Source organism: Macrotis lagotis, chromosome 1 (genome assembly GCF_037893015.1).
Source record: "Macrotis lagotis isolate mMagLag1 chromosome 1, bilby.v1.9.chrom.fasta, whole genome shotgun sequence".
NCBI classification, from domain to species: Eukaryota; Metazoa; Chordata; class Mammalia; order Peramelemorphia; family Peramelidae; genus Macrotis; species Macrotis lagotis.
The window spans coordinates 726,510,493-726,523,381 of record NC_133658.1 but is presented as its reverse complement, the minus strand read 5'-3'; the positions used below and the strand labels follow the sequence as shown (position 1 = coordinate 726,523,381).

At 35.2% G+C, this 12,889-nt stretch overlaps 1 protein-coding gene across 10 annotated transcripts in view; it reads left to right on the top strand.

Annotated features, from left to right (window-relative positions):
* Positions 1–12,889, top strand: part of FRY (FRY microtubule binding protein) — a 568,375-nt gene that overhangs the window by 391,421 nt on the left and 164,065 nt on the right. For all 10 annotated transcript variants that reach the window (XM_074216094.1, XM_074216087.1, XM_074216086.1 and 7 more), the window contains 3 exons: positions 4,826–4,929; positions 5,434–5,542; positions 7,830–7,916. In XM_074216094.1, coding sequence (XP_074072195.1) covers positions 4,826–4,929; positions 5,434–5,542; positions 7,830–7,916 — 300 coding nt within the window. The remainder of the gene's footprint in view (positions 1–4,825; positions 4,930–5,433; positions 5,543–7,829; positions 7,917–12,889) is intronic.

The window sequence follows — 12,889 nt, the reverse complement described above, 5'->3', positions numbered from 1 at the left end:
TCACTGGTGATAATGATAATGATCATTTTTAGATTTTCACTTTAGAGTTACTCTCAGATTTTGACACAGAATTTTTTTTATTGTCCAAATATTTCTTTTGGTGAGAAACAAAGCAGAATGCTAAACCTGGAGTCAGGACATTCTCAGTTCAAATTTGGCCTCAGATACTCAGCTGAGTGACCTGGAGCAATTCACTTAACCTCTGCCTCAGTTTCTTCATCTGCAAAATGAGGGTAATATTAGCACCTACTTCCTAGGGTCATTGTGATAATCAAATGAGATAATAATAGTAAAGCATTTAACATAGTGTCTGACATAGTAGGTGCTTTATAAATGTTTGCTATCATCATTTAAAAAAAATATATGCAAAGGCCATGCAGGGAGTAATGAACAATAAGATCATGGTGGGCATGAACAAACTGCCACACATTACCAATGAGATGGTTCTTGATTAGGGATATAAAGGATGTCTAAAGTGATATACTAAAGAAATGTATGACCAGAAGAGAAAACAGTCTACTCTTATTGCAAGAGCAAAAGATAACTGATAGACAACCCATATTCTCCATTGGTCTCCAACAATGTTAAGAGTCATAAAAGAAGACACTCTTTCCTCAACCTTGAGCAAACTTCCCATGGAGAATGTATGGGAGGACACAGACAAGAGTCATATGGGATGAGAAGACATAATCAGTTAAAGTATTTAACTTTGGATGAAGTCCCTACATGGCTGAAATCAAACATACTAAAGTCCTTATTCTCTGTTTCTGTGAAATAGTAAAGGAAATGTATAATTTATCCCATTTTTAAATTAAGGAAACTGATGCACAAGCTTGGGAATTATTTCCTTTGATTCATAATCAATGTCAAAACTTTAATCAAAGTATACTTATTTCTAGTCCAAAATTACTCCATTAGACTGGAATTTCAAGAACATGTTACTGATTATTGCCTGTTCTTCCTCACTTAACATGTTTCAGTGCTGTGATTATTGTTGCCATTTGCAAATTGTGCTTTGACATATCCATATTCTAATATGTCAATAGTTTGATGAAATAATATATGAATAAATGGATTTTTACCAGTGAGTAGACTGTAGGATGAATAGGTTATAAATCACATTTAGAAAAACAAACCACATAAACAAATGTGTTAAAATACATTCAATTTTTTAAATATTTTACATTCTTTTTAAAAGGTGACCTGCAATGAGCCAGTGTTGAGTATTTCAAGTTAATTCCCCAGATATTGGAGTCATTCTGATTTGGCATTAACTCTCTTTCCAACCCTGAGAGAATCTCTTCTTCCCTCCTTCCATTGACATACATCAAAATGGGAATCAGAAATAAGTACTTCAAAATGGTTTTAGGAATTCCAATTAAATCGTGTTAATTAGATGGATCAAAAGTAAGTGCTTGTAGGGGCAGCCAGGTGAAGTAGTGGATAGAGCACTGGCCCTGGAGTCAGGAGTACCTGAGTTCAAATCTTAATAATTACCTAGCTGTGTGGCCTTGGGCAAGCCACTTAACCCCATTGCCTTGCAAAAACCTAGGGGGAAAAAGTAAGTGCTTGTTGATCAAAAAAATATGAATTATTGTCTATAGAAACCTCATATATCCAATAGCTGAATATGAGTTTTTCTGAATTACCACAAGGTAATTTCAATGAAAACTTAAAATCTTAGCATAGATACTTTCTAAAACAAAGATATTGGGAAATATAAATTATTCCTAAATTACTGTAAAAGTCAAAGAAAAGGACGAAAAAGAGAAGTTGTTGACATAATGGATGCTAGAAGTAGATCAATTTCTGTTACTGGTGAGAAACAACTCTTTCTGTCTTGCTCTTGAATTGATTTTCATAACCAAGGGCATTTGCAGAGAGAAAAAGGAATCTCCTTATACTATCAGACTTATGGGAGAGCACACAAATGTATCTGTGGGGAAAAATAAGTTGTTACTTATTTTGTCATGCTGTTCAGTTTGATACTTTGCAGTAATATGTCTTCTGATTAACCTGATCAAACACTTCTGCAGGAGTTTGTGAGTCAGGAAACCAATCAGTATTTATTAAGTGCCAGGCATCTGTAGGAATACAAAGGATACAGGGATACAAAGAAAGGCAAAAAAAAAAAAAAAAAAGGCTTTTCAGGGAGCTCAGAGTTAAATGAGGAAGGAAGCAAGCAAGGAAGGGAATGCCCTACTACGTGCAGAACATTTTGCAAATACCATCTCATGTGCTTCTCACAACCATGAGAGGAAGATACTATTATTATCCCTATTTTACAATGGGGGAAACTGAGGCAGACAGATTAAGTGACTTGCCCAGGGTCACACAGCTAATAAGTATATGAGGCTGGATTTGAACTTAGGTTTTTTTTATTATAGGCCCAACTCTGTATATTTTGCTACCTACCTAGCCTCAGAGAGGCCATCAAAGAAAACAATATGCAAACAAATATTACAAAAATAAATATATAGATATAGATACATATAGGGTAATTGGAAGTAGTCTCAGAGGGAAGGCATTAAGGTTAAGGAGTACTGGGAAAGTCTTGAAGTAGGCGAGACTCTAGTCAGAGAAAGAAATGAAAGAGAGAAGGAAGGAGAAATTTCCAGTCATGTGGGATCACCAAAGTTGGGAGATGAAATGTTATCTTCCAGTAATAGCAAGGAGGCCTTGTGAGCTTTAGTTTTTCCATTGATGCTGACCTATAAAGTACCCTGAACTTAGGATATCTTCCTTGGCGGGGAGGCCAATGTGTGATGGAATCCCTGAGTATTTATGTACCCTATATTGCTTGGTTCATATGATTTACCCCTCAAAAAATTTTATCAGCTCCCCTCAAAATCTATTTAATTAGGGGTGTCCTGGAGCCAGCTGAAACCTTCAGTTAAATTTTCTGTGTGAACATCTACACCTCAGAAATTGAATTATGCATTTGTTTTGTTGATTATATGAATTTAGGAAAGTAGAGAAAATTATCAATACTGCAGATTAAACTTTAAAGTGTTATGGTTTTTTGAAAGTCAATAATTAAACATTTACCAGCCCACTACTCCATATAATATTACTGTTCCTGCAGTCGAAGTTTGCTCAAATGACTTAACAGACCTTGCTGTGGGGTCAATTAATATGAAAGAGTTCCAGGCTTGTGGCAAATGAGCAACCCCAATAATGATTTAAACCGATATTTAATCTCAACATTGTAAAAGATTATAAAAAATACTTCAATATAACATTCATTAAATTTTCTTAAGTTGTCCCAGGACAACCACTTCCTTATTACACACTGCCCTCACCATTATGCTAAAAATGCTCTCTTAAAAATTACTATTCACCTCCTAATCATTCTAAATTTTAGTGACCTTTTATTCAGACCCCAACTTCCTTGGCCTCTCTGTTGCTCTTAAAACAGTCCTCCATACTAACTTTCTGGTCTTCTGTCTATAACTTCTTTCCATGCACTTAATACTAAAATCAAACAAAACTGTTTTTTTGTACCCAGGATATATTTCGAACCTTTTTGACTCTATACCTTTTCATATGGTCAATCCAGTTCAACATTCAATACCTACCTTCCATGTTTTCACCTGTGAAATTCCTTACCTATCCTTTAAAGTCCAACTCACTGCAATTTTATCCATTTATACCCACCACCTCCCCAAGTCAGTAACATCCTTCTTTTTGGATAGTTCTTTGTAATTATTCCTCTAATGGGTCTATGATGTAGTGTTGTATATTATAGTTTCAATTACCAGTGTTGGTGTCTTATTCCCTCTAGTCTCTATCATAGCACCTAACCGTGCTTATTAAGTGTTTATTTAACTGACTTAAGTGTTAAAGCCCTTTTAAAAGCATTAAATTGGAGCAATTATCATTATTATGTCCAATTCATTATCTGAATCATTGGAGAATATCCAATCTGAATATGATCCAAAAGGAATCCAAAAAGAAAAGATTGAATCATAGCATATTTTCAAAGAAATGCAATCTTACTAGTCTCGAGAGCATAAAGTAGTATCATTAACAAAGTTGCCAACTGATAGTCTCTATTAGGTCTTCTTTAATAAATAAAAAAGGATTCTTTTTACATGTAAATGCAACTTCTAAAGTTATTTTGAGAGTGCTTGAAAATCTATTTTTCTTAAATTACCTAGTTCTGCTTACAAACCATCTTTCTATTTTCCAACTCAGTGATAGTGCAAAGATAGATTTCAACCTGATTTATTTCACAGTTGTCACAAATTCTGAATTAGTATTTTCCCAATTCAGCTAAGAAGAAAAATAGCTAATGTAAGAACAGCAATTTAATTGAATGGATAAAGAAAAAAAAGTGAGACAGACTGTAATAATATGAAAACTGATAGTCAAAGACAAAATTGAAAGTATGCAAAAATAGGAAAATTTCATGTCCATAGACCAAAAGGAAAGGAAAATTAATCTGGTCAACAAAGGTATATGAAAAGAGTAAGAAAAATCAGAAAGGGCAAGTTGAGTCTTCTCTTCATAATGGAAATTATACATAGTCTAATGAAAATACAACTTTCCTCATCCTGGACTCTCTGCTCTGTCCATACATAGAAATAGGGGAAATTAAGTTGATATTTTTGGAAATTGCTTTCCTGGCTTCTTCTGGTGGTCATCCAAATTCCCTTTATACACTTCCTTGCCCCTAGAATCAAGGATCTGGTAATTCTCCACATTTCCAGATGAGTGTGCTCTGATGTCCTACTAGGTTCTCTATTTCCAAGATTACTTACAGGAATAATATTTCTCCTCACTGCTCAAGTGTAAATTTTTTATCCCTTTGTTTCTGTTACAGAATAAAGACCCCAAGATGGCCCGAGTTGCACTGGAATCTCTTTACCGACTACTGTGGGTTTACATGATTAGAATCAAATGTGAAAGCAATACAGCTACTCAAAGGTAAAGGATTTGATTTGAGTTCATAATCAAAATGCTCAGAGATGAGTGGAATGGCACATTCTTCACTATGATCTAAACTAGTATTTGAACCAAGGTATGATTACTTTTAAAGGGATGTCTTTAGAAGAGTTTCCCAGGGTTTATTTAGTTGTCACTTAAATAGATGTTAAACAAAGCAGCTTTTCTCACAATGTACTCTGCATTTGGAGGTGAGCCCCTTACAGTAGCCTAGACCAAGTATTTCATTATTCATGATAAAACAAGGAGGGGAGGAAAGCACTAGTCCCCTAACTATACTTAATTATCGATAAAAAGCATTTTCCTGTTTAAAAAAATTGTAAATGAGTCTAAGGGGGCAGAGGCGATTTATGTTTCTTTCCCCTGCCCATTTTCAATGATAGGTAGACAGGAAGCACCATCTGCTATGTTTCCTTAAAGAATGAAAACTCAGTCAACAATGCTTGTTTTCTCTCTCCTGTGCTTTGTTTTTTCCTTATCTTTTAGCCGACTTATAACCATCATCACAACACTTTTCCCCAAAGGATCTCGTGGTGTGGTACCCAGAGACATGCCTCTGAACATCTTTGTGAAAATCATCCAGTTCATTGCCCAGGTAACAGAAGAGCCACTAGCATTAAGGAGCTGGACAGGATCATTTAGGTTACCTCTCCCTATTTTAAGAAATACACAGATGGGGCAGTTAGATGGTACAGTGAAGAGAACACCAGCCGTGGAGTCAGTAGGACCTAAGTTCAATCCTACCTCAGACACTTGATACTTAATAGCTGTGTGATCTTGGGCAAGTCACCTTACCCCATTGCCTTACAAAAATGAAAAAAAAAATACACAGATAAAGAAAAACTTAAAATGAAAAAAATAATTATACCATAGCTAGACTAGAATTGTCTGACTATGCAGTGAATATTATTTTTTAATTTATTTTTAATTGGAACAAAAAAAGAATTTCCACATCAGAGTACAATTAAACGGTTGATTGCACAGGCATTTGCAAAATCTACTGTGTACAAATTGCTACTTCCTCCAAATATACAACAAAGTTATCTTGTAAATTTTTTCCTTTCATTTTTCTTCCCACTCTGCCACCCCCTCCAGAGATGGTTATCATTAGGCACAAATAGGTGTGTGTATACACACACAAACACACACACACACACATTTATATATGTAAAGTTACTTTATAATCTATTAGTTCCTCCTCAGGATGCAGATAGCACCTTTCTTTATATGTCCTTTATTTTTAATTTGTGTATTTATAATGGTCAAAATTACTTGGTCACTCATAATCTTTCTTAAAACTGTTATGCTATTACAAAGTGTTCCCCTGATTCTTTTTACTTTAGTCTTCATCATTTTATACAAGTCTTAACCATGCCTTTCAAAGATCATTGAGCATTATTCCATCACAACTGTGGTATATGGTTGTGATGGAATAATGCCCAATTGATTATGCAATTTCCAGTTCTTGGCCACCAAAAATAACTGTGATAAGTATCCTATTCACATTCAAAGTTATGATTACTGTTTGTGAATTTCCCTATGTCTTATATTTACACACATTTTCATTCTCAACCTCTCTTTTTACCCTATACCTGTTGCTTTCTCTTCCCTCACTCACCCTTCCATTGCCCACTTCTCCCACCCCTGTAAAAGCTCTCCCATCCTACCTCTCCCTCCCCAAAACCCCAATCAGGAGAGGGTGAGGGAAACTTTTCAATTCCCCACCCCCACTCAGCCTCTGCTGTATATGTTCAAAGTAGACACAGTTAACCTCAGACACAAAGATTCTCACAGCTGGTGGGGAATGAGGGGCGCTGTACAAATATAGCCTTTATAGTGAAGGTGTTTCTGCAAGCTTAAAACCAAGGATTACAAAGAGAGGGGAAAAAACATTCCAGGTATGGGGTACAGCAGTGTAAAGACACAGAGACATGAGATGAAATGAAACGCTGTATGAAAAGAATATCAAGTCAGTCAGTAAACCAGCTAGTAAATGTCTGAGAGTGGATCTAAACTCAGGATCTTCCTGCTCAATCCACTGCACCACCTTACTGCCCATTTGTCTTACAAAAATAAATATTCTTCCTCAAATAAATATCCTTCCTTAAATAACCCCTCAGACTGAATCTGACTAATTCCATGCAACTTTGGTTGTAGGAAGAACCACAAGCTTCTAAATGTTGGAGAGCAGTGAAAATTTGCAATTTCTAATAATAGTTCCAAAAATAGCGACAAGAAGAAACATCACATTTCATATATGAAAATACCAATGTTGCTATTAGAAGTAACCCTAGTTAGAAATTTGTATAATCTCAGATACCACATATTTTTTAAAAGATTATTTTTATTATTAGCCATGCTCTGCTTATATAGCCTAATTGTATTTTTGAACAATATCTAATGCATAAATCAGAAAAAAAACACATAAAAGAAAAAACAGTTATTTTACCAAAGGTTCAAGGGCATATTCTCTTCCCTTGGGGATTCTCTATGACCCAAATAAAATTCCATATGGTTTGCTTTTCATTTAACAATAGTCATTTTGAGAAAACTATCAAATAGACACCGAAAGTATGATTCTGTTGGTATTAGGGAACTCCCTAGTTAGGAAACTCAAGCTTCCTTTTACCAATATAAATTAGCATCTTCCCTACTAACCTGCAGTCTTAGAGAATTGCCTAGATCCCCATGAGGTTAAATTGCTTGTTCAGTGTCACACAGTTAACATGTGTCAGAGGCTAGAATCAAACCCAAGTCTTGGTTTCAAAGCTGGCTCACTACCCACTATTGCAGGTTGCCATTTGAAGCAGCAGAAGACAAAAACAATTTCACATTGAATCTGTAATCACATTTTTTTGTCTGTTAATTTGTTTCTTCTATAGGAACGTCTAGATTTTGCAATGAAAGAAATTATTTTTGACTTCCTTTGTGTCGGAAAACCAGCAAAAGCTTTCAGTCTCAATCCAGAGGTATGCTACTTTTTTTACATTTTTATATTGGCTTTAAGTTTTATTCTGACAGAGAAACATTTTTTTCTATGATGGAATAGGGGAAAGGAAATCTTTCATAAAATATCAGAAATAGGTTTCTGTCAAATGTCATGTTATTTGAATAAACAGCATAGTGTTCTGTTATTTCCAAGTAAAAGGTTGGATGGACAGATTTTGAATTTGAAAATGTCTGTATGTTATTTGGCTATCCAGGTTACCCCCAAAGTCTTAGCATGATTTTAAGCTATTAAAGCTTAATTCTGTAATAAGACTTGAGTTGCTCAGTGTATTCATTCCTGTCTCTAAATGCATAACTCAAAAGAGTATTGATTTAGGGATGGAAGGGGCTTCAGAGACCATCTAATCCAGTCCCTTTACATTGCAGTGAAGGTAACACCTCCCTGAGCCCATGCCCATAGAATCCTCTGACTCCCAACCCAATGTCATTCCACTGTCCCATGGTTTATATTTAATTTGAAACATTTGGTTTTGATTATTTACTTTTGTGAAATTGAATTCCAGTGCATATTGTCAGTCCTTGAAATAAGAATCAAAAATCATCAAAGAAGGATGGAGTTGTAAACCTTAGAACCAGAGTTTTCAATAATTTTAAGGTATCATGGACCCTTTCAGCAGTCTGGTGAATCCTATGAACCCTTTCTCAAGATGCTTTTTTATTAATAATTAAAGGAAATGCTATATTTTAGTTTTTTCAGTTGTTTTTAGTCGGGTAGCAATCTTTGTAACTAGGGTTTTCTTGGCAAAAATACTGAAGTGGTTTGTCATTTCCTTCTCTAACTCATTTTACAGATGAAAAAACTGAGGGAAACAATTAAGTGACTTGTGTAGGTCCACACAACTAGTACTTGTCTGAGATCAAATTGAACTAAGATCCTCCTGACTCTAGAGCTGACACTCTATCAACTTGAATGTCTAGCTGCCCTGACAAATTTTAGTTAAGTGCTAGATAAAGATGAAGATGTTGATGTTTTTTCATCTAAATTCATGAACCCCTTGAAATCTCTTCATGAACTCTAGATTAAGAACCCTGACTTAGATCTGAAAAAGATCTTGGAGATAAAATTCAACCCTTTCATTTTATAAGTGGAAGTACCTTACAGGTAACAATGACTTGCCCAGTCATTCTTCAATTGATAAATAGACAAAGGATATGTATAGGTAGTTGTCATATGAAGAAATTAAAGCTATCTATAGACATATTAAAAGATGCTCTAAATCATTTTTATTAGAAAAATGCTCATTAAAACAACTTTGAGGTACCACCACATACCTATCAGATTGGCTAAAGTGACAAAAAAGGAAAATGATAAATGTTGGAGGGGATGTGGGGAAAAATGGGACACTATTGCACAGTTGGTAGAGTTGTGAACTGATCCAACCATTCTAGAGAGCAGTTTGGAACTAAACCCAAAGGGCAATAAAACTGTGTAAACCCTTTGATCCAGCAATACCAGTACTGGGTTTATATCCCAAAGAGCTCATAAAAAAAGGGAGAAAGACCCACATGTACAAAAATATTGGTAGCAACTCTTTTTGCATTGCCAAAGTATTGGAAATTGAGGGAATGCCCATCAATTGGGGAATGACTGAACAAATTGTAGTATATGAAGTGATGGAATACTATTGTTCTGTAATAATTCATGAACAGGTAGATTTTAGAAAACTGGGAAAGACTTGCATGAACTGTTGCTGAGTGAAACGAACAGAACTAGAACGTTTTACACATTAACAGAAAGATTGTGTGATGATCAGCTATGAGTCTTCTCAGCAGTCAATTCTAAAAGACTTGTGATCGAAAATATCATCCACATCCAGAGAAAACTATGGAGTCTGAATTCAGAACAAATCATGCTATTTTCATTTTTTAAAATTTATTTTATGTTTTTTTCTTTCTCATGTTTTTTTCTTTTATCCTGATTCTTCTTTCACAACATGACTAATATGGAAATGAATTTGGCACAATTATACAAGTATAGCCTTTACCAGATTACTCGCTCCCTGACTAGGGATTGGGGGAGGGATGAGGAGAGAAAAAAAATGTGAAACTCAAAATCTTACAAAAAAAAAAGGTTGAAAACTGACCTTACATGTAAATGGGAAAAAATAGAAACTTTTTTTTTAAAAAGCCAATGACTAGGCACTAGGCTATGTGGCACAGTGGATAGAGCACCAACCCTGGAGTCAGGAGGACCTGAGTTCAAATCTGTTCTCAGACACTTAATAATTACCTAGCTGCTGTGTGACCTTGGGCAAGTTGCTTAACCCTATTGCCTTACAAAAAAACAAAAGAGAGAGAGAGAGAGAGAGAGAGAGAGAGAGGCAGAGAGAGAGAGAGGCAATGACTTGCCCAAGTCATATTGGATGTTGAAGACAAAATCAGAACTAAATGCAAGTTTTATACAGTATTTTTCTTACAAAGGCACACTGCTTCATTTATTGTTAGAAATATGTTCAGGAGGAAGGGAAGAGAGGGATGTTCATAAAAGGGGAACTCAAAGTCTTTCAAAAAATGAATGTTGAAAACTATCTTTACCTGTAATTGGAAAAAATAAAATAAAAATTTTGCAAAATTTTAAAAAAAGAATTACCTGAATATACCCGCAAAATACCCTTTACAAAAAATTTAAAGTACATCAAATTAGAGAGGTAAAAAAAGGAAATATGTCTGGTCATCATCAAGCCAGCCCAGAAGTTGAGGTTTTCATCTGCTAGCTTAAAAACAGCTATCACACCAACAATATTTGTTAAGGCTGCTATAGCCTCCACCAGGATAGACCCAGACAGTCTTGACACTTTGCATATATAGAACTTGTTAACAAGCAGCTGCTATTGCTGCTGCCGTCACCACCCTTAACCCTGAAAATTCTCCCCAGCAATCACTCAAGCAACAAATATTCATGGAGTGTCTCATCTGTGCTCAGTCACTGAAGAAAACAGACAACCTGTGATGACATTTGCCAACAGATAGGCACTTCTGTGTTATTCTTCCTTCTGAGCACTCAAGCTGAGCCACTAACAGAAATAACAGTCTGGATTTCTAGGACTGTTAGCAATGTTAAATGAAAAAAAAAAGTCTCAGCTTTATAGGATAGACCTAAGAGACAGACTTGCCCTAAAAAGGAATAAATTACCTTTTGATAGCATTTTACGATATATGAGAGACTTTGCATACATTTGCTCATTTCATCCATATGACAAACCTCCAAGGTAGAATTGTGAGACTCAGAATAGCTAAATGACTCCTTTTGTCATGAACTACCTCTTCATTCAGCTGAAAAGGAGCTTAGAATTGAAGCTTGAACCCAGATGGTCTGCACCCATAGCTCCTACTATAGATACACCACTAGATGGAATAATCTTTAAAGCGATTTTAATTTTCCTTATAGCAGACACTGGGGAGCAAGGTGTGAGTGTAGTTGTATGGAGGGGGGGAGAACAACAATGAGACTAAGGAATGAAACAAAAGATAAGATAATTTCATAGTTATTATCTTGAATTCAATGTCATTTGTGCCATCATTTCATTTATTTTGCATGGACATCTACAATATTTTTCACTAAGTACTTGAAGATTTTCTGATTTATCCTGTGACAAAGGGATTTTGCCCATGCTTTGGGGGGGTTTCTGATAATCAGTACCTATTTTTTTTTAAAAAAACTAAAATAATGTGGAGCATTAGAGGAAATGATTAAATAATCCTTGCAGTAAAATTTTAAAATTTATAATCGTACTTAAAATATTTTTAACATCCAGGACAATGAAGCAAACTGAACATTGAGAAGAAAGGAATTATAGCCTATGCTAGGAAATTGGGCATTTATCTTTATAATGAAATAAAAATTGTATAATCAGCAATCTCTCCATTTTCCATTTCCCATATACAAATACTCACATACTTCACCACCTCTGTTCTTGTCCTCAAAATTCCTCAAAAATCCTGGACTAACACCCAGGCCAGCAGCAAAGGCAAAGAGACCTCAAGGTTGCTATGGATAATCTACAAATTGGCTAATTCATTTTTGCAAAATTGAAAGTTCATCATTCTTTCCACATTTACTCATATTTATGTGATATGTTTAATGGCATTATGTATCATGTGTCCTTATCCAGAATGCTGTGTGTGGTTTCATTTTTTGGCACCTTAAGACCCAGAACTAGAAGAGGTGCAGGAAAACCCATCCAGCATAAACAGAGGGCATAAGGACTTCTGTACAATGAAGGTGGATTGAAAAGATTAGTACTTCAGTTTTAAAAGCAGAGTCTGGACCTTGGGCAAGTTATTTAATCCCTTTGTCTTTTTTTAATTTATTTTTATTAAAGATATTATTTGAGTTTTATAATTTTTCCCCAATCTTACTTCCCTCCCCGCACCCCACCCCCACTGAAAGCAATCTGTCAGTCTTTACTTTGTTTCCATATTGTACTTTGATCCAAAATGAGTGTGATGATTAATCCCTTTGTCTTGCAAAAACAAAAAAACAAAAAAGAAGGGGCGGCTAGGTGGCGCAATGGATAAAGCACCGGCCCTGGAGTCAGGAGTACCTGGGTTCAAATCCAGTCTCAGACACTTAATAATTACCTAGCTGTGTGGCCTTGGACAAGCCACTTAACCCCGTTTGCCTTGCAAAAGGAAAAAAACCTAAAAAAAAACCCTAAAAAAACAAAAAAGAAGCAGAGTCTGTGGAGAAAGATGATCAAATCTATAATAAGGAAGGATAGGGTTAGGAAACTCTAGAATATTAGAACCATTGAACATCTCCTAAAATTTAAAGGGAGAAGCTTTAAATGAGAGGAGGTAATCACCTGCAAAATAGTAAATTAACTGACCTTGTAATCTAAAAATTGAGAAAATATATCTTTAAATACAAAGTTTGTTGTTTATTATAACTATTTCTCTTTTTATTATTTTTTAGAATCTCTTTTTCCAAATG